Source organism: Phyllostomus discolor, chromosome 11, assembly GCF_004126475.2.
Source record: "Phyllostomus discolor isolate MPI-MPIP mPhyDis1 chromosome 11, mPhyDis1.pri.v3, whole genome shotgun sequence".
NCBI lineage: Eukaryota > Metazoa > Chordata > Mammalia > Chiroptera > Phyllostomidae > Phyllostomus > Phyllostomus discolor.
In genome coordinates this window covers 48,321,138-48,343,371 of record NC_040913.2, presented here as the reverse complement: position 1 = coordinate 48,343,371, position 22,234 = coordinate 48,321,138, and the positions used below count along the sequence as shown (strand labels likewise).

The following is a 22,234-nucleotide window of genomic DNA, read 5'->3' as shown; positions in this document are numbered from 1 at the left end:
ACAATATCAGCTCAATAAATTCAATAAATTAAAGAAACTGAAAAATCAGATGAAGATGGACAAAGTGCATTGTATTCTCCAAACCATAAGTTCTCAAACTTGGGCAGGCATAAGTATATGCAAAAAGTATGTGAGAAATGCTTAGGTTGTGGCTTCAGTTCTCTTTCAGGGTTCATATGAGAGGCAACCAATCAATGTTTCTCTCTCACATCAATGTTTCTCTCCCTAATCTCCCTTCCTCTCTCTCTAAAATATCAATAAACATATCCTCAGGTGAGTTAAAAAATGTAATTCTGATTTAGATAGTTGCTGATAACATAAAAATCTTTTCTAGTCCAAAAGAACTTAATGATTTTGATTGACTTTTTAATTAGGGAAAGGGAGAGACATGATCTGTCCATAACTTGGTTGCATGGGTATCTATAAGGATTGGGTGACAATTAGGAAAAAACACCACTTTATCTTTCTCCTTTCCCAGCCAAATGTCTATAGGAAGTGAAGCTCAGTTTGGGGTCTGAGGGGGCAATAGCATGGTCCCAAGAGAGTGCCTGACACATTCCTTGTCCAATTCCACTGCCAGGGCACTGACCTCATCTCTAGGCTAATCCAGCAGAAGTTTCCAGAACATTATGAAAAGTGTTAAGGTGAAAGGAGCTGTTTCTTGAACTGAATTCTGAACCAAAAAAGTCAGCCTCAGTATGTACAGACCTGTAGAGAGAGGAACTTTCTTATTGAAAACTTTGGCCCAGAAATTCCTGGGTGAGTTCATTTTCTGTACAAAGCATGATGCTGGCAGCCACCTGTACAGATGTATGGAGAGCTGGGAACAGGCAAGGGAAGGCCAGGAGTTGAGCCTGAATACTCCCAAAGTCTTCCATTCCTTCTGCTACCAGCGAGGTTGTTACTACCTACTAACCAGCCTGTATGGGGAAAGCTCAGCTCCCAAAGTATCAAAAAGCATGTTCTCTAGGAGGCTGTGGGTATTATTGGCACTAACTGAGCACCAGCAGTGTGCTCATGGACTTGACTTTGTTATGGTTTCCATTTTTAACTCTACCAATCACCCCATTCTGCACTGAAGGCAAATACCATCTCAGAGTCCCAGCCTGAGCCAAGCTGAATCGTTGAGGAAATCATGGCATTGTCCACTCCTGAAGTTTCTCTCAAAGCAGCCACTGCCCTTTGGGGTTTTCTGTCTCAAAGTAGTCTTCCCCTGGAAATGCCAGTGGTTCCAGTGCAAAGATCTCTGCATCCCATTCCATGTCTTCTCCAGAGAAGTTGAAGAGGATCTGCCTGGAGCTTCCTAGGCTGGAAGGAGGGAGACAGAAGAGAGAGTAAGTTCAGTTTGGCTCAGAGAAGGGGTGCTCTGATTTACCACTCCAGTGGAGACCAGTGCTGGGCTTTGTGGAGGACAAAGCGGTGTTATCATAGGGGCTGTGGATGGACCTCAGCTGGACCTCAAGCTGAGCTTGAAGGAGAAAAGAGGATGATGAAGGCTGGATCCTGGTTCATTGTTATGGGAGGTAAATGCTATTTAGAAAACTCCTGAATCCATCAGAATTGAATGGCCTTTGTATAAACAGGGAGGTTCTCCCAGTTATGGCCTGAGTTGGCCATAACAAGAGAGCACTTACTGTTCTGAATGAATAGGTTACAGGAATTTTGGGCTAGGGATAGTCACTAGTCTTGTGAGAGAAGGATATGGAGAGAGAAAGAGGCCAAAAAATGGTGGAAAGATGGCAAGAGGTGTCCAGCCAGCAAGTTCTTCACCTGAGCCTGGCCAATATCTTTTTAAGGCATGGGCATTTAATTGGTTTGATGTTGGTTCCCACATGGTGCTATGCACTCTAAAACCATGAACTCTCATTAAAAATTCATTATATACAATGTATCTGTGGCACTTAGGGGGGATAAGAAAAGAGGATGACACAAAGCATGAGGACTAAATGGGCCAGAAGGAAAGAGGGGGAAGATACAGAGTGGAAGCAATAGTTAGGAGTGGTGACAGCAGTGAACCAAGTTAGTGTCTATAATATGAAAAGTTTTTTTAAACTAAGACCTTCATCCTCCAAAATACACAAGAATAATTTTTGGTGTGTAGGATGGCAGCTCGTCACCTTAAAGAACATCCCAAGAGTCTGGAGGATTTGAGTATATCTTAGTTATACTATGTAGCCCAAGCACTTACTCATTTTTGCATACTTTGGGCTTAAACTTCAAGGTGTTGAATGCTCCTTCCACAGCCTTGGGTAAGTAAATGGGGTGCCTCTCAAGTCTCCTCTGAGTGCCAATGGTTCTGCACTCCATGCTTCTTTGAAACTGGCCATCTGTCATGTGTACACAGTGCACAGCCACATCCTCAGAGTGCTGGCGTGGCACCCGCAGGATCCAGTTGGAGTGTAAGCTATGCTCTTGGGAGCTGGTGGCCACTGAAAGAGAGAAGTAGGGCCCTCATAAAGGAGTGCTCATCATTGGGAGGAGAAGAATGCAATGGAGAGAATGAACAGAGCTGAGAACCTACAACAAATGCATATATATAGCAGCAAATTCCTAGAAAGGGCTGGAGAATCAAAGAGGCTGATTTGACTCTGAATTTATGGTGTAGGAATACAATTGAAAATTGTGTGTCAATTAAAAATAAAAACATATGTCTATATGTACTAACTGGAAAGATGCCTAAGGTGAAAATAGCAGATGACAAAACGGAAAAGAGATCCTAAAAAATAAAGCTTTATTTATTTTTAATTTTTTTTGCTATAAAGCTTTATTTTTTATTTTTAATTATTTTATTGTTCAAGTACAGTTGTCTGCATTTACACCCCACCACTCCCTCCACCCCAGCTATACCCACCTCCCTCCCCTGCTTCCATCCCCCTTGGTTTTGTCCATGTGTGACAGCATGGATGGAACTAGAGAGCATTATGCTAAGTGAAATAAGCCAGGTGGTGAGAGACAAATACCTGTTTTTGTTTTAAAAAAATAAATTGAGTTTGAGTATTTGTGTTTAAAACCTTTGTACAAGGACAAATGCCAAAATGTTAACAGTAATTACTTTCTCTGTGTGGTAGTATTACAGATCACATTCTTCTTTATGTTTTTGTGTGTCATTTGGTTCAATTGATTTATAGTGGATGTATGTTACTGTTGTTATCAGAGAAAAACCATAAAGTCATAAAAATTATAACTATGAAGATGACATGCATCCTCAGTGGTTTTGTTATCCTTTCACCAATGCCCTGGATTCCAAGGCTCTGCTCCTGGGGAAAGAGGTGCTCTTTGTCAGGGACTGAAGGGTCTTGGAGGGAGGGGAGGGGAAGGCAGCCTCCCTGCAGGGTACAATGAGCTTGTGGGAGCAGTAGCCTGTGAAATTCTGCAGAACCCAGTGAGATCTGAAATCTCACAAATTAAGGGCAGTCAAGGCCAGAACTACAACAAGAATATAATGATCAATAATATTTTGATCATTAGATAAAGCACTAAAAATTATTTAATATTGTTACCAAAAGTTGTTACCTCAGTAATCCCTGAATAAAATTGTTATTAATTATACCATGCAGGGGCAAGTCAAAGATTTAAAAAGCTGACATTTGAGTAATGGAATTTAGAAGTGGCTCAACTCATGAATATGTTGAATTTTTCACTCCACACCAGAGCCATGACATACCTAGATAAGGAAAAAACTATTACCCTCAACCCTCACCCCACTCCCTCTCCAGCTATCCATGCTGGGCCTAGGGAAGCACCCTGACCCTCTCCTGCCTTGCATATTCTTTCAGAGTAATGACTTATGAAACAGAGGGAGGGCTGAAGGAAGGGGTGCAGAGGGATGACAAAGTAGGTGAAGGATAAGCGCTATGTCCAACAGCTGGTACTGCCCTAGAACCAACCTAGCTCAGGCAGGGTCTGAAGATAAATTTTAAAATATAGTTTGTCCTATTTTCTCTTAAAAATTATAGTAAAATACAGATAACAAAATTTACTACCTTAATGATGTTTTAGTGTGTTGTTTAGTAGTATTGAGTATATTTGCTTTGTTAAATGATGGATTCCCAGAACATTCCATCTTGCAAAACTGGAACTATCTCTATACCCATTTAGCAACAATTCTCTATCTAATGCATTTGTTTAAACATTTTTCTGTTGTTTTGCCTCATGGAGTCTTACAAAAGTTTCACCCTTTCTCAGATGTGGCAATGGACTACAGGGAAGTTTTTGCCCAAATATGGCCTCATGTGTTAAAGGGGCATGCTGAAGCAGTAGCAACAGAGACAACTAACTAAGGAACCACCAATAGAAGAGCAAGCTCAGGGGTAGGCTCTGACTTGTAGGTGTGAGTTTCCCTGTTATCAGGAGATGGGATTCTTGATAGCCCATCATATAAATCTACTCCAGAGATGACAACCCACCCACCTTCTGCCCCCAGGAATGGCACTCACCATCAACGTCCACGTCCTCATTCATGGTGTCTGCTTCAGCCGCCCATGGCTGTTTCTCTGCGTCCAGCTCTGCAATGATGGAGTCAAAGAAGGCAATGGCCTCTGCCACGTCCGTGCTAAACTGTGAGTATTTCTTAGGGATTGATTTCTGTTACAAGTGAAAGGGAGGAAAGAGAGTTGCTTGAGTCACCTTCATAGCCATAACTGCCAAAAATAATTAAATGTTGCTGAAACTAAATGCATGTGAAGTTATAAATCTGCAGGGTTTAAAAGGTGATTTTGACAAGTGCTCTGTGGAAAGAAGGTAGATACTCCACATCTACATTACTGTAGGTCAATGGATTTCCTATTATCTCAAGGAGGAAGAGAGAAACAATGAAAAGACATGCTTCTCTCTTGGTTAGGAATGGTTATTGACCATTAGGCAAAATACTTAGTCTATCTTTGGCCTTCCTTTTTAGCTAATGATAAACATCTAATCTGGTAATTATACAGTTCCTTAGGTAGATGATGAGATGTTCACAGCAGGAAAGAGAGAACAAGATATGTTGGAAATACTCACTAAAATTTGTCAATGCCTAAAGTAGACAAGCTTGGGCTCAATTCATGGAAAAAATTGTAGAGAAACTAGTATAATTGTTTGAAAAGTATAAGAAATAAGATATATAGTGAATAAAAATCTACTGAGTGCTTAACCAGGTTCAGGGTTCTGTCCTGTTTCCTTCTTCAGGATTTTATTCTTCATCATCATCTTTACAACAGCCTACCAATGGTCACAAGTGACTGACATCATAGAAGTTCAAGAACCATGGGGGACTTTGATGAGAACTCACAACGAAAGGAACAGGATCAGTGCATGGGCTAATGAAAAGTTCTCTGAGGAATTTAGGAAATAGAGAACTCAAAAGGGACAATATGTGTTAACCTTGGCTATTTTGACAATGTGTAGAGTTGTATAGTTTTTAAATTTTACATTGACATTTTGAAAGTAGAATGTTATTAATAATAAATATGAATTAACTACAGACTAGCATATAGGGAAATGCATGTATAAGATTTTGGTGTGATGTATGCATTTTGTACTATTAGAAAGCACTTCTAAAGCAAGATTTTTTTTTCTTACAGAAAATATTAAAGAACCACAACACACATCTGAATCTTCTTTTTTAAAATGGAAAAGTATCCAAATGCCATCATTATCCCCTCTTCAAAGAGCCCACTAAACTGAAAGCAAGGAAGGGAGAAAAGTAGAAACCCCAATGATGAGAACAAGAGAGGTCATCAGTGAAAAACATTTCCAAGAGCTTACAGCAGTTAGAAAGCAATAGGAAAAGGGTAATTGATGTAACAGAGCAGAGGGACTGGCATCCCAGAGCTTCAATGGTGGAGAAAGCAGCAGAGGAAAGGGACATTTTGAACTTTGGGAACTGAAAATGCTCCAGATTTGACAACAGCAAATATATCAAGATTTGGGAGTGGAATGAAGGACTGATGAAGGACTAGTTGAAAGTCCATATGAGCACAGCATGCCAGGCCACCAGCATCTTCCCTGCAGTCAGATGACAACAGGGCTCATCAATATAGGCAAGTCAGTATTCTTTTACCCTCCTTGTGTTTTTTCTTGCTGATCCCTCTGCCTTTGATGTCTCATCTGGCTCACTCCTATTCATCTATGAAGACTTGGTTGATATGACCTAGCAATATCACTTCTGGATATCTATCCAAAAAAACCCAAATCACTAATTTGAAATAACATGTACACTCTAGGCTTCATTGAAGTATTACTTACAATAGCCAAGATATGAAAATAACCCAAGTGCTCAACAATAGGCAAGGGAATAAAAAATCTGTGGTACATATATACAATGGAATATAATTTGTTCACAAAAAGAATAAAATCTTAGCACGTGTGGCAGCATGGATGAACCTAGAGTGTATGATGCTAAATAAAATAAGTCAGTCAAATAAAGACAAATACGATGATTTTACTTATATGTAGAATCTAAAGAACAATATAAATGAACAAACAAAACAGAAACAGACTGATAGAGAACAGACTGATGACTGCCAGAGGGGAAGGTGGTTAGGGGACTCTGTAAAACAGGTGAAGAGATTAAGAAGTACAAAATAGCCATGCGGATATGAAGTACAGCATAGGGATTATAGTTAATAATATTGTAATAATTCTGTATGGTGTCAGTTGGATAATGGAAATATCAAGCGGGAACACTTTATAAAGTATATGATTATCTAACCACTGTACTGTAAACCTGAATCTAATAAAAATAATATTAAATGCGGCCCTGGCTGGTGTGGCTCAGTGGTTGAGTGCTGGCCTGAGAATCAAAGGGTCACCAGTTCAGTTCCCAGTCTAGAGCACATGCCTGGGTTGTGGGCCAGGTCCCTAGTAGGAGGTGTGTCAAAGGCAACCACACATTGATATTTCTCTCCCTCCCTTCTCTTCTCTAAAATAAATAAATAAATAAATAAACTCTTTTAAAAAAGAAAAATAATACTAAATGTAAAAAAAAAAGGAATTGGCCGACACAATTCTTTCTCCATGAAGACTACCCTCTCTTCATTCTACTATTACACGAATAATTTTTGAGATTTTATTATTGTGAAGTGGAAGAGAGAGAGAAAGAATGGAGAAAGTCACACAATCTAGACTGAGCCCCCCTCAAAGGATAAATATTATTTAAGAGGAATGCTAGGTCCATAAATTTTTGTATCTCAAAATCCATCTCAACATGGAGAGGATGTCTCTAAGTCTCCAGTAGCAACTACCATCATTGTTTGGCTTAATACAATGTGAGTCTAAGTCTTGCATGTGGGTATGAATTTTTTTTTTCATCTGGGTAACCTTATAATTGATGTAAGCTATTCGTTCCTCAATGTCTCCAGGAAGTAGACTTTGGCAATCAGCAAGAGCAGCCCAAAGCAGTTGCTTACATTTAGGAGGATTAAGAAGGGTCTTTGGTGTCTTTACTATCAAAGGCCTAGGGAAAAATTAGCACACTACCATTAGTGGAGTTAATATGAGCTCTTTACTGTGGCCTCTTATGAATCTCCTGAACCTCCTCAAGTATTATCCTCCAAGAATAATATTTACAAATTAAAAAAAAATAAACCACTAGCATATACATCACCATGTTAGCCACTTAACTCTCTGTCCATCAAAACTAGTGGACAAAGACCCTTTCAGTAGCAACTTGTTAATTATTACAAATATTTGAATGTATTATCAATTCCAAAACTTCAAGCTTTAGTATTCAAGACTCATATCTTCCTCCTATATCTTGCCCTTTCTACTCAACAGAGACTGCCTTCCTGGGAACATCCTGAGATGCTGACAAGCACCTTAGACAACACTGAAATGTTTCATTTTCTAGATCCCACATCTGAGGTCTCTGTTGAGTCAGTCAATGTTGGGAGCCAACCAACAGCTGACCCTTGACACAGTTGGGATGGATGAGACACATCTGCACAGCAGAGGAGATTGTGGCTGGATCTCCTGTCTATCTCTTCCTGTATACCTGTCCCTGCTAGCAATAGGTGGTGGGATTTTTGGACACCTGTGCTTTATAACAAAAAATCTGCATGATTCTTCTGATTCTGCATGAAATGACTTATTGACCACAGAATAGAAATCCCTAACAACCCTAATTCTGCCTACTTCCCCCACCTGGAAAGTTAAGGACAAAATTAAACTATGAACAGACCAGCTGCCAGAATGCTGGAGGAAGCTGTTGCTAGGAATGCTCCCTAAGGAGTCACCACTTAAAATCTCAAGATTTATTAGAGCCACTGCCCCTCCCATACCCTAGACAGGAATGTTTATTGATGGGACCAGGTGGGTAAAGAAGGAAGGAGTTTAAATTAAATATAATAATCACAATACATGGACACGAATACAAAACATGGCCCCCCCAAAGATGTATAAGTCAACAGACCTAGGCAAAAGACCATTTACCTAACTTAGACAATCTAACCTCAATAAACAATAGCTGACTTTTAAATCACCCCTTTCACCCTTTTTTAGGCCAATCTATAGAACCTTAGTAGACATTTAATTATTAATTAGCACTTAAAAGTTTGTGCCCGTATAGCTTTGTTGGCTAGCTGATTGATAACCCTCTTGGTCAAAATAACCTTTGTTTAACATGATTGATCTGTAAAACCTTCTGTACTTTTCAAAGTTATTTCTATGGTAACCATTTCTGTTTTAATAATTACACTATGCACCTGCTCCATAGAATATTGTATAACCTCCCCTATAAAAATAAAGATTGATTCTTCTCAGGGAGTCAGTCAGGCCTAAAAAGCCTGGCTGTCCTCTAGAACCCCACTTTGTGTCTGTTTCCTTCACCTAGCCATTCCTCCTTCAGGGACCCTGAGACCCGCTGAGGCTGGACCCTGGCAAGTCAATAAATTAGCATTAGAAAACTTGTCTCTGTTAAGAGCTTTTGGATCCTTGTATGGCTGGAGTGTGAGATATTGGGGCATTCTGGTGACATTATTTGTGGCTGATCCACACATACTGGTGTGAGCCAGTCTCATCATAAAATGAGGCTTTCCTTTACTCCCTTGCCCCAACTACCCTTACCAGTTCTCATCAAACCCTTCATGAAATGAGATAGGTGAATGAATAAATAATTGCTTTCCTTCTTACTTAGTCCTGGTTTTCTTCTCTGTAAATGAAAGCACCAGTCCTTGACCAAGTCTAAGAAGCCAGCCTGGGAGGCAGTGAGGAGATGCCTCTCCCTCAGCTTGGCATGATGATTCTTTGATGGTCCAACCCAATCCCAGCTAGGCATCAGAATCTGGGGTGCTCTTAAACAATATCTATACTTGGCCCTTTCCCAGACCAATTACTTCAGATAATCAACTGATTCTAATGCACAGCAGTTGAAAACCACCAGTCTGTAGAAACCCTGGCATGGAGGAGAGACCCATGGCTGAGATTTTTTTAGCTTTCCTTCAGCTGCCATGGGCTTTTCCCACCTCTACAAAGACATTCTCTTGGTCGACTCTCACAAAGAACACCAGCACAAGAGCTGCATCAACTGAGGCTCAAAGATAAGGACTCAGGCTAATATCACAGAAAATTCTGCTTTACAAAGAGATGGTGGTATAAAATGGATGCCATCAGTACTCATGAAAGAGATTCAAAATAGTCCTCCCTCTCTAAACTCAGATCTCCAGGTGTAAATTAGTTGCTTCCCTCCCAACCTTGATTTTTTTTCTAGCCCAGAATGGTCTAACATCTCCCTTGGAAAGTCTGAATGTAATGCAGCCTGCAATCCTGTTGCACTTGTTCAGACCTGAGTTTCACAGGGCTTGTGTTCCTTCATCAGCCCTACAGCATCCCTAAGGAGAAGGAACTTCCTCTGAAAACATCTGTATTACTTATCCAACTCTACTCCAGTTTGTGTTTCACATTCACTTTCAGTGGCCTTAGGGTTTTCATTTTCCAAGCTTCCCTGTCCCCAGTCGGGGGTCTCAGATTACTTTGACCAGATGGAAACCTTTAATTTTTTCAAACCAAACTTCATTGTACTTCTCATTTTAATTTGAGTCCCCCATCCTGCTGGTTTCACCTGTCTTCAGGGTATGTGGTCTTCTCCAATCTGCTAGTTTTTTTTTTTTTTTTTCTGGGCTCTGTGAGTATTTCTTTGCAAGAGATTTGGATTTGACAAAATAAACTTCCAGTTGTAAGCAGAAATATATATTTTTTCAGAGGTTAAGGTAAGGGGACATTCTGAACACACTCAAAGCCAAGAGGACAACCAGTAAACATCCAGCCTTCTTCTCATCTCTTACTTGTCAATCCTTTTTACTTTTTCAGAGGGCCAACTTACTCATTGCAGCAAACAGTTCTGGGCACCTCTCCTCTGTGCTCACATTCTGCCTTATGTGAATAATACACCACAGCACATGGTATTATGCTCTCATAGCTCCCAGCAGACCTTTTCTTTGAGATAGACTTGGCAAATGACTCTGACAAATAAGACTTTCAGTTGATACTCACTGCCAGTCTCTGCGTTCATGAGATAGGTTGCACAACATACATAATCCCAGTATACTTGGTTGTAATTCTACCTCTTTCTCTTCCAAGGAAACTCAATACACCAGTGTGGTACTAGCAGTGGTGCTGAGATTTGTAGCTTCAGACTATGGTATGGGCTGCATAAGGGCAGATGAATTATCTTTTTGTCTATGAATGTCAAACACCTATTTTGGAGGCTGGCATGGAGTAAGAACTATTTGTTGAATGAATGAATGTGTGCTGTACACATGCCATTACCTAATGTTTTTATTCTCTAACCAGTTTACATGTTGCCAATGTATACTTTTGGATTTTATCTGATAATTTTTGAGAACACTGTACCCCTGTCTTCATGGAGTACTGATAATACTTTCTTGAACTAATAATACCTGGAAATATGAATGTCAATATAATTGAGGTATAATTTCTAGTATCAAATATGGAGTTAGTTTGGATTGGACATATCATTTTCCCTTGGATCATTCAGTTGGGTGAAATTAAACACTTCAAATTTATCCACAAGCAATTTAATATTAAAAAGAGCTTTTAAAGATAAACCTTAAGAGCTTTGACTAATTCATCCACTTTGTCTGCTGCCATCCTTTTGATCCTCAAGTCCAAGTACAAATAGATATTTACCTTATCCTGTTTATATTAGAGCATCTAAGGAAATGCATACCCATAATCAAACAGAAGTTTTTTTTTAAATATAAGTTTCTGAAACAAGAATTATAGATAGGAAAAAGAACTTGGAAAAAGGTATAATCACTGAAATTTAAATACATACATACACATACTCACATACAAATAGATAAGCTAAATGGTAGATTAGCCAGAGCTGAAGAAAAAAAAAATTAACCACCAGTGGAGCAGAAAATGGAGATAAAAAAATCAGCTCAAAACATGTAAGAAAAAGGAAGAGGTTTGTCATAAACTCTAGTGTAACTAAACCTTGGTGTTACCTGTCATAACTAAATATTAGTCATTATGGAAGCATAGCTTGCACATCTGTCTTTGGTGTTAGAGGTTCTAGGCTCACAGGTTGACAGACTTAGTCTTTTTTTCCCAGCTTTATAATCTTAAGGTTATTATTACTATTATTATTATCATTGCCATAATTCTAATTTGCTAAGACCTGGTAGCTCCCCATCTTAAGTGTCATCTAATGGATCATTTCACTTTAACAAAACACTGAGTGAAAAATTATTTATCACATTTATCAAACTGTTAGAAGCAAAACTGATAGAATATAATTAATGTGTAATTAATGTCCTATAATTAATTTGAAACATAGTATAAAATCTTCACATCTAATAAATGAAACATCACAATCCAATGAGAGAAGAGATGGATTTGTCAATAAAGGTATTGGAAAATTTTGCTACTTGGAAAAATTCAATTTGAATACTTACTTCTCACTACATAACAAAATAAAATACTGATAGAAAAAAGAATAGCTTTTTAATGGAACTATTAAAATGGGCAAAATGGCAAATTCTAAGCATGAAAGTAATGGAAGAACTATCAAAGACAAAAATTGACATATCTGGTTAAAAATCAGTAGTATTTGTACATCAAATAATGTCAAATAAAATTCAAGATTCATAACTTAGTGAAAATATTTTAACATACATGGCAGACAATGTATTCATATCCTTAATATAGATATCACAGGAAATTCTACTTTAGAAAGGCTGGTGTAGCTCAGTAGAGCTGAGTGCTGGCTTGCAAACCAAAGGGTCACTGGTTTGATTCCCAGTCAGGGCACATGTCTGGGTTGTGGGCCAGGCCCCCACTAACTGGTGAGAAAGAGGCAACCACACATTGATGTTCCTCTCCCTCTCTTTCTCCCTTCCCCTCTCTTTAAAAATAAATAAATAAAATATTAAAAAATAATACTTCATATACATAAATGAAGCAAATAAAGGAATCTTTAATAAAGCCAAAAGAAAATTTATAAACATGTAAATGGCCAATCCACTAAATAAGAAACATACATAAATTTGATAAAATAAAAGGGTCATTCTTTGCTTAAGCAATAATAAAAGTACATAAAATACTTCAGTTTATTTGTTACATCAGTAAACTTTTTAAATTAATGAGAATACTTGGTGTTCATAAAGAGCAATAAAAAGGACTTTCTTATTTTTGACAAATGGATGAATCTTGAGAATATCATGCTAAGCAACATATATCAAATGGAAAACTGAAGAACAAAAACTTATAAACAGGGGGAAGGGAAGTGGAGGAAGTAAAAAAATGTAAAGGGGATCAAATATATATTAACAGAAGAAGATTTGACTTTGAGTGGTTAACAACAATACAGTATACAAATGATTTATACTTCTAGATGATGTACCCAGAATTGTATATTTGAAACCTATATAATTTTATCAACTAATGTCACCCCGATAAATGTAATTTTTAAAAATTAGCCCTGACTGGTGTAGCTCAGTGAATTGAGCGCAGGCCTGCAAACCAAAGTGTCGCAGGTTCGATTCCCAGTCAGGGCACATGCCTGGGTTGAGGGCCAGTTCCCTGTGGGAGATGCATGAAAGGCAGCCATACATTGATATTTCTCTCCTTCTCTCATTCCCTTCCCTTCTAAAGGTAAATAAATGAAAAAATTTAAAAAAATTAAAAAGAAGTGCTTTCTAAGTCATTATTGAGGAAAGTATAATTATAACATGGTTCTGAAAGAAGAATAAAGAGCTATGCTTCTGAAATATGAAGAAGAATCTTTAAAAATGTATGACCTTTAATTCTTGACCCATTAATCACATTTCTAAATATAGTAAGATGTATGTATTTATAATTTTAACAAAGTTCAAAGACTGTAGATTGTTACATTTTTGCCATTAAAACTTGAGCTTGCAAAAACTAGTTAATGAGATGGGAAAGAATTGACAATACACAATATTAACTGAAAAAAGATTTAAAAGGTACGTGGTATGAACCAAATTTAGTCAATTTAGACATTATATATATACACACACACACACACACACACATACATTAGTTTTGTCAAGTTAAGAAAATAAAATTATAGAATAACATTTAAATTCTAATTTCAAATAAATGATAGGTAATTTTCTAGTATAAATATGACAAAGTCTGTCCTGAAAAAGTCCAGCCATTGTTAATATGATGAGAGTGGTTTGTGCAACATCGATGTAACCTGGCAGCCAAGGGGAGTGGACTGGAATGTGCATGTGTGGACAATGACAATTTCACTGTGCTAGTCACTGGGGGTGGTAGATGCCATTGAGTGAGCATGTGTACTGTGTGGCTATTGCATTCAAAATGACTGAGCGAGTAAAGCAATGAATCCACATCAAATTTTGCCTTAAGCTTGAATATTCTTCTGTGGAAACTATTCAGATGATTCAGAAGGCCACAGCTATGGGCAACTGGTGACTGGAAGCTTCATCACAACAATATGCCCGCTCACATATCACATTTCATGCAGGCTTTTTTGGCAAAACATCAAATCACTGAGGTGACACATCTCTGCTACAGCCAAGACTTGGCGCCCTGTGATTTCTGTTTTTTCCCAAAACTAAAATCACCTGAAAAATGTTTACCTAAAAAAGTGTCCTTTTGATGTGAGCTCTAAGCCATCACACACTGGATGTTTTAATTATTAGAATCTGATTTCATATGAATATACTCAAACTGTATTCTCCTTTAGAAAAAAATGATAATTTTTGACTGACCAAAAACTACAAACCTATTAGTTTTCCAGATCCTCCACTAAATTTGGTAAGTTTACTTCTTAAATTACAGTTGGAGTTTATCAGATTATTGCTTTATTGAACATCTACTATGTGTCTGGAGCCTTGCCAGAGGTTGGAGATGAAAAAAAAAAAGACATGGTTCCCCCACTCAGTGAACTGATGGCCAGTCGCAGAAATAGCAAATGAACAGAAAATTTCGGTGCTATCTGCTAAGTACTGAGTACTAAGATGGGGGTCAGAGAGAGGGAGGAGAGAAATCCAATGTATTATTGTAGATTTTTGATATAAGAAATGGCTTCTTGAGGAAGTGATTTCTCTGCTGCCTAAAAAACACATTAGCCAGGTGGCCAGACTGTGATTGAGAGGAAAAAGGGAGGAGGAAGTATTACTTCCAGCACATGCCTGGAAGATAGATTGGAAAATATAACTACCCATCCAGCAGTTTGAGAGGGGCTACAGAAATTATATGCTCTGTTATCAATCATTATTACATTGTCTGTTATGGAGAGCTCTGCCAAGCATAATAGAATAACTTTACTGCCTCTCAGTTCTGCAAACCACATACAGGTTATGTGATGGTGACACCCCACCACCCCCATCTCGCAACTGATGGTCACAGAAAACTTGCATTTAAACATCACTATGTTTGTAGAAAGTCTACCCAACATATCTAAAAAATATTTCTCATCCATGTGAAACAAATTCAGAACCTGCTTCCCTTCCCATATGTGATTTATATATGGGTAAATTGGAATAATTTCATTTTTCATTTTTATTTTTATTGTTGTTCAAGTACAGTTGTCTCCATTTTCCTGTCATGACTTTCCCCTACCTCATACCCCTTCCTCATTCAATCCTTCCCACCTTTGGCTTTGTCCATGGGTCCTTTACACATGTTCCTTGATGACACTTCCCCTTCTTTCCCTCATTATTGCCCTTCTTCTCCCTTCTAGTTACTGCCAATAGATTCTTTATTTCAATGTCTCTAGTATATGTTGCTTGCTCATTTGTTTGTTGATTAGGTTTTACTTATAGGAGAAAACATATAGTATTTGTCTTTCATTGCTTGGTTTATTTCACTTAGCATAATGAAAAAGCTTATGCAAGGCTAAAGAAAACATCCACAAAATGAAAAGGGAACCAAACATATGGGAAAATATATTTGCCAATGATACCTCATATGAGCATTTGATATCCAAAGTATATAAAAGAACTCCCATGACTCCACTCCAGGAAGACAAACAACCCAAAGAAAAAAATGGGCAAAAGACCTGAACAGACACTTCTCCAAGGAGGACATACAGGAGGCCCAGACATATGAAAAGATGCTTAGCATCAGTAGCTATCACAGAGATGCAAATTAAAACCACAATGAGATACCACTTCATACTGCTCAGAATGACCATCATAAACAAATCAATAAACAACAAGTACTGGCGAGGTTGTGGAAAGAAGGAAACCCTACTGCACTGTTGGTGGGAATGGAGACTGGTGCACCCTCTGTAGAAAACAGTATAGAATTTCTTCCTAAAACTAAAAATGGAACTGCCTTTTGACCTTCCCACTGCTGGGATTATACCCTAAGAATCCAGAAACACCAATTCAAAAGAGCCATTGCATCTCAATGTTCACAGCAGTACCATTTACAATAGGCAAGTGCTGGATGCAACCTAAGTGCCCATCAGTAAATGAGTGGATCAGAAAAAAACAACTGTGGTACATTTACACAATGGAATACTACACAGCAGAAAGTAAGAAGGAGCCCTTTCCCTTTGCAACAGCATGGATATAATTGTAATCATTGGAATCATTTTAGATTACTAGAATTTATTTTTTAATCATTTATTTATTTAGATTTTTTATTTTTTCATTTTTAGAGGCAAGGGAGGGGGGAAAGAGAGGGATAAAAACATCAATATGTGGTTTCCTCTCACACACCCCCTGCTGGGGACCTGGCCCACAACCCAGGCATATGCCCTGACTGAGAATCCCTTGCTTTGCAAGTGGTCATTCAATCCACTGAGTCACACTAGTCAGGGAAGATGACTAGAATTTAGACCCTTCTGCCATAGAGGAGAAAGAATCTTCTATTAGTTGTTGACATGGTCTTACTTCATGAAACAGGATGAATGACCACTATAGAAAATTGATTCTGAAAGCTATTGTCAGAACAAAACTACTCTCAATCACTTTTGGCAGGCATTCTCCAGAATTCCATTGGCTTCTTTTAAATCATTCTTGTAGCAGGTGAATTTCTTTAGTTGGGACAGAGGATGGGGTGGGTGCAGGGAGAGGTATACAGTTTGTAGCTAGTTCATCCAGGCAGGCAAATCAGGAATCCAAGCTGCTCAGAACCAAATGATCAACAGGAGAATTAATAAAGTTTCTTCTGGCTGTGGTAAGTGACTGGTAAACCTGGCCTCAAAAAGTGTCCAGGCCTTTGAATGTAGGGTAGGATGTACTCCATGGAAGAAAGACATTACAAAAAGTGGAACTGAACTAACAAGAGCAGAAAAAGTAAGTTATGTTAAAGAAATATTCATCCAGATTGGTTGACAATATAAGGAGTGGAAGAAAACCTAGGAAAATGGTTGGAACCAGGTTATGGAAGGCTTTGAACACTTCGGAGTTGAGAGTTGGCAAACATGTACAATGGAGTCAGAAAGTTTTGAGCAGAATGTGACAGTTGGCTTGATTTAGTAGTGGCATACAGGAAGGTCTGATAGGAGGTAGGCAGGCAGAGACTGCAGACAAGGAAATCAAGTAAGAGACAATACAGTACAAGTATATCTTGTTTTATTGGGCTTCACTTCATTGAGCTTCACAGATGTTGCTTTTTTCTTCAATTAAAAAAAAAATTGAAGGCTGGACCCTCCACCAGCAAAAAGGTTAATGCTTGCTTTACCGTGATACTCATCTCATTGTGGTGGTCTGGATCCCAACCCTCAATATCTCTGCAGTATGCCTGTAATATAAAGTAGGGAGGGCCTGGAGATGAAGACATTCTTCATTTCCTTAGGTGCCTACTATGAACTAGGAACTGGTGATAAAATGAGGACTAGGTTGTCCTTGTCATTGAGGGACTTTTAGTCCAGTGAGGTGTTGATCTCTTAAAGGCTCCTAGAGAGGTTTCTATGCAAAATTTTGGGACCACTCTGACCCTTTCCCAGTTACTAAGGTTCCCTCATAACAATATAGAGTATTCCCCACCTTCTAAAACTACTTTCCCATTTTATGAGTCTGCTAAAGCAAAAGTATCCCAACCACTTGTATTTATAAGCAATTTATTTTTACTTAAAACAAGATAAGACAGGAACACAACACCAGACAAGGCAAAGAAGAAGGTGGCTTGTGCTTTAAAGAGATAACTGAAGATGATGTGGAGAAAGAATTGGAGGTTAGCTTAGGGCAAGAAAATCAGTTAAGAGGTTATTTTAATAATCCACCTGCTTGATTCTGAGGACCTGAACCAGGAGCTCTGGCACAACTGTGGGTAAGGGACACTTGTTTAGAACTGAATCTTGAACATAGGGACTCAAAAACACAAAAGAAACTCTGCTTACCTTGTCAGACTTAGAGGTAATGTGCCTACTTTGTTATTTGGAGCATAGTTCAGTAGCTTTCACATAGATTCTGTGAGCTCACTCATAAAATCTTGTTTTTGCTATAGTTAGCCCAAATTGGTTCCTAGGACTTACAACCAAAAATCCCTGACTGGCCCTGTATGTGATGTTTGAGTCATCTGTGGATAACTAGGTGGAGACTGGTAGATGGAAATATGAAACTAGGATAGTGGTTTTTAAAGTGATGCATCAGCATCAACTGAGAACTCCTTAGAAATGTAAAATCTCAGGCTTCACCCCAGATTTACTGAATATGAAACTTGAGAAGTGGGGCCCTAGCAACCTGAATATTAATAAGCCCTCTGAGTAATTCTAACGCATGCCATAGTTTGAAAACCAACTGAACTAGAGCTTAGAAGGGAGATCGGGAGTGGAGATAAAGATGTGTGAGTCAAATGTATGATAGTTGGTGTTAGGAGAATGAATAAACTCCCAGAAGAGCAGAAGAGAGAAGGTGAGCCTCTTAAAAAGACAAAACAGAGAAATTGAGGTGAGTGCAGTATAGTGGGCGGGGGGGGGGGGATTAAACTGAAGTGCCAGGTGATTCTACAGTATCAAGTGATGTACAGAGGCCAAGATGGATGAGGACGGAGCTAAAGACAAACGATTGACCATTGGGAGGTTTGGGATGTCATTTAGGAGATAAGTGGTTTAGATAACAAGAATAGGTAGCAGAGAGCAGAGGCCAAAAAACAAGGCCATCTTCTGCAGCTGGTTGGAAGTGCAAGAGAGGAAGTTGGGGTAGAAAGGCCAAGAAGAGGTTTTTCAGGTGTTTTATTTAGTTTTAAAACAACTTTCAGATATTTTATTTAGTTTTTGGTGCATAACAAACACTCTGAAACACAGTGGCTTAAAAGAGTAATTATTATCATTAACATGTCTGAGAGTTGACTGATGTCAGCTGGCCTTGCTCGTGCATCTGCAAACCTACTAGGCTGGGCTCTGTTTTATTTACCTATCATCCTCCTCCCAGGGCTATATGGCTTGTGTGGGCATACCTTTGTCACAGAGATAGAAAAACAGTTTTAAGAAGACAAACAGAACTAGACTCCAGACAGACACACTGGCACTTCTGCCTCATTCTGTTGGTCAGAGCAGTTTATATGGCCAAGCCCAGATTCAAGGGATAGGGAAATAGAATTCACCTCCTTAGAGAAATGTCAAAAGGCATGGGTTCATGGAAGGGTGAAGAATTGGGACCATTAAATCATAGTAAGGATGACCTGATGGTTGAAAGTAAAAGGGAAGGAATGTGTAGAATGAAGAAGAAAATGAGGTAAAGAGAAAGATCATTACTGTAGGTCAGAGAGGTAACCTTTGAAAAGAAAGGACACTTCTGAAAGTGGAGAGAAGGGAATTTGACTGAATTAGATTTAGCAGATTAAAATACAAGATGCCCAGTAAAATTGGAATTTTGGGTAAACAGTGAATAAGTTTTTAGTATTAAGTATGCTCTGTACAATATTTGGTGGGCTCCCAGTATATAGTTTGCTATCTATTATTTTAAATGTCATTTAAATATTTCTGTAATGCAGTAATTTGGGACATGCTTATATTAAAATATGATTCCTTACTTATTTAAAATACACATTTAGTTGGGCATCCTGTATTTTATCTGGCAATCCTACTTTGGGTGGACTTTAGATAAAACCATGGTAAGATAGTTAACAAAGGGATAGATGGGAGCATTTGGGAGTTTAATCCTGGAAGAAGTTTAGAGCAGCTGTTGTGGATGCTGCAGCGTGTTGTGAAAGGATTGCTGAGCAGTAGTGAAGGCCCACTTAACAGGCAGAATGAGTTTTCTTGGATTAAATCAGCAGTCATGTTTCACTGCTGGGAAGCAGTAGTAGTAACAGATTGCTGGTGCAGGCGACCACCTCATTTGATTTCAGCAGGAGAAGCCTGGGCAGGAGTCTGGGGCATAATTGAAATGACTAGGGGTCCAGAGTGTACTGGAAAGCAGATAAAACCAGAAGGTGAATTGGGAGGCAGAAGGTGAATTGGGAGGCAGAAGGTGAATGATGAATCAGAGAGGTAGAAGTTCACAGAGAAGAAATAGAATTTATAGTATTGAAAGAACTGTTCTGTGTGATTATGGAATTAAAAATCCAACTTTACATTACAAAACTGGAGCTAAATTAAAAGCAAGCCCTCTGGAGACAAGGTACCTGGTTTTAAGAGAAATAAACCGGATGAAGTACCTAGAATAGAATGTCTGGTCCACAGTAAGCCCTCAAATGTTTGCTCTGTTTTATAATTTTAAATACCACATACATGTATCTGTAATCAGTAAAGGTGAGTGCTTTAGAGAATATTATTTTACAGACAAGTGGCAAGCATACATTGTGTTTTCCACCTTGGCCAACAAATGCTATGGTTGGTAAGTACATACACATCTACCTGTTGAAGTCAGAGCTAATGCAACCATTACTATTTAAGGTTGTTTTCTTTACTGTTACTACAAGAAAATAATTATCATGCTCAAGTCATCATATCTGTCTCTTCATTTCCCTCTAGGTGACCATGCTTTGAGATTTTCACCATTTGAGTAATTCCTCTGGGCTCTGCCACCCAGCAAGTTGATGAGGACAGGATTTCTCCTGGGGGATCGTGGTTCTGGGAATGTGAGCAGTTCTTGTTTTCACGAGATCTGCACCCTGACCTGGCCTGCCATCAGGGGCTACTGTATTGGTGGTCGTGTTGTTTTTAGTTGTTTTTTTCCCTTCTTACACAGTTATTTGTATATAAAGATTTTCTAAAAGTGAATTTTCACTAGACCAGCTCTTGTTCTATGGCCAACCTCCCTGGGGATCATCTCTTACGTAGCCTGGTTCTCTTGGTAGGATGCTACCTGTTTACCAGTTCACCTGCCTTTCTATGTGGAACTATCCTGATTAAGGACCCCAAATGTCAATGAGTATTTGTTCTCAGTCAGAGCATAATTTGAAACATTTCCTCTTCACCTTTCATAAATACCCCAAGTGATCAGCCGCACAAAGGCAGTTCTTACACATGCTACAACATGGATGAACCTTGAAAATTTTATGCTAAGTGAAAAAAGCCAATCATGTAAGGACAAATATAGTATGGTTCCATTTATATGAGGTTCCTAGAACAGGCAAATTCATAGATCCAAAAAGAAGAATAGAAGTTACCAGGGATGAGGCAAAAGAAGTGGGGAGTTATTGTTTAATAGATACAAATTTTCTGTTTGGGCTAATGAAAAAGTTCTGGAAATAGTAGTGAGTTACACTAGATTGTGCATGTACTTAATGCCACTGAAGCGTATACTTTAAAATGATTTAAAAATGTTTTAAGTGTTCTTAAAGATTATTTTATATTTAAGTTTTAAGTGTCCTTAAGATTATTTTAAGTGTCCTTAAGGTTATATTTAAAAAAATTAAAACTTGTCAAACCTTTACTGAAAATATTCTCTTAATTTCTAAATGAAGTATTTTTAGAGCTTCCATGACCTCTTAAGAAACTTATTTTCTAGTGTACTACTAATATATTACATAAAGTTCTAAATACATATATATTTGCATAAAGTTCTAAAATATATTAATTAGGGTCTAATAGTTTTTTGAGTGAATTACTTTTGGATTACATAAGTGGTAATTTGGAAAAGTTCACAAAAGGCTAGTATGAAGAACTGGTTATTAGCTGCCAATTAACAATTTGAAAAGACATACTTTTCTTTAAAAATTTACATAAAATTATTCAAAGAAAAACACTTTTTAAAAAGTGTTTCTTTTTTAAAAAATTTCTTTTTAAAAAAACTCTTGTTCAAGTAAAGTTGTCTCCATTTTCACCCCACCACATCCCCCACTCCCACCCCTCCACCTCCCACCTTCTAACCTATCCATTTTAGCTTTGTCTATGTGTCCTTTATACATGTTCCTTGATCGCCCTTCCCCTTTTATACTCTATTATTCCTCTCCCCCCTCCTCTCTAGTTACTGTTAGTTTGTTCTTAATTTCAATGTCTCTGGTTGTATTTTACTTGCTTGTTGTTTTGTTGATTAGGTTCCAATTATAGGTAAGATCATATGCTATTGCTCTTTCACTGCCTGGCTTATTTCACTTAGCATAATGCTTTCCAGTTCTACCTATGCTGTTGTGAAGGGAAGAAGCTCTTTCTTTCTTTCCACTGTGTAGTACTCCATTGTGTAAAGGTACCATAGTTTTTTGATCCATTCATTTAGCAATCTGCACTTAGGTTGCTTCCAACATTTGGAAAGTATCACTTTCCTTAAGCAATGGTTATGGTTCTTTGTCTCAGATCAAATTGTGCTGCTGTGATCATTGAGGTGTTCAGGTTCTTTTGAATTGGTGTTTCAGGATACTTAGAGTATAATCCCAATAGTGGTATTGCTGGGTCAAAAGGTAG

General features: G+C 38.2%; 1 protein-coding gene and 1 long non-coding RNA gene across 2 annotated transcripts in view; one reads left to right on the top strand and one right to left on the bottom strand.

Annotated features, from left to right (window-relative positions):
- Nucleotides 1–1,133: 1,133 nt before the first annotated feature.
- The window catches only part of C11H13orf42 (chromosome 11 C13orf42 homolog), a 28,087-nt gene continuing 6,986 nt past the window's right edge, over nucleotides 1,134–22,234 (bottom strand). The window contains 3 exon segments of the mRNA XM_028526847.2: nucleotides 1,134–1,308; nucleotides 2,189–2,429; nucleotides 4,437–4,584. Of these exon segments, the coding sequence (XP_028382648.2) occupies nucleotides 1,134–1,308; nucleotides 2,189–2,429; nucleotides 4,437–4,584 (564 nt within the window).
- LOC118497359 lies at nucleotides 11,830–20,516 on the top strand. Its single transcript, XR_004899884.1, has 3 exons — nucleotides 11,830–11,840; nucleotides 17,393–17,400; nucleotides 20,363–20,516. It is a non-coding gene; the product is annotated as an uncharacterized LOC118497359 (long non-coding RNA).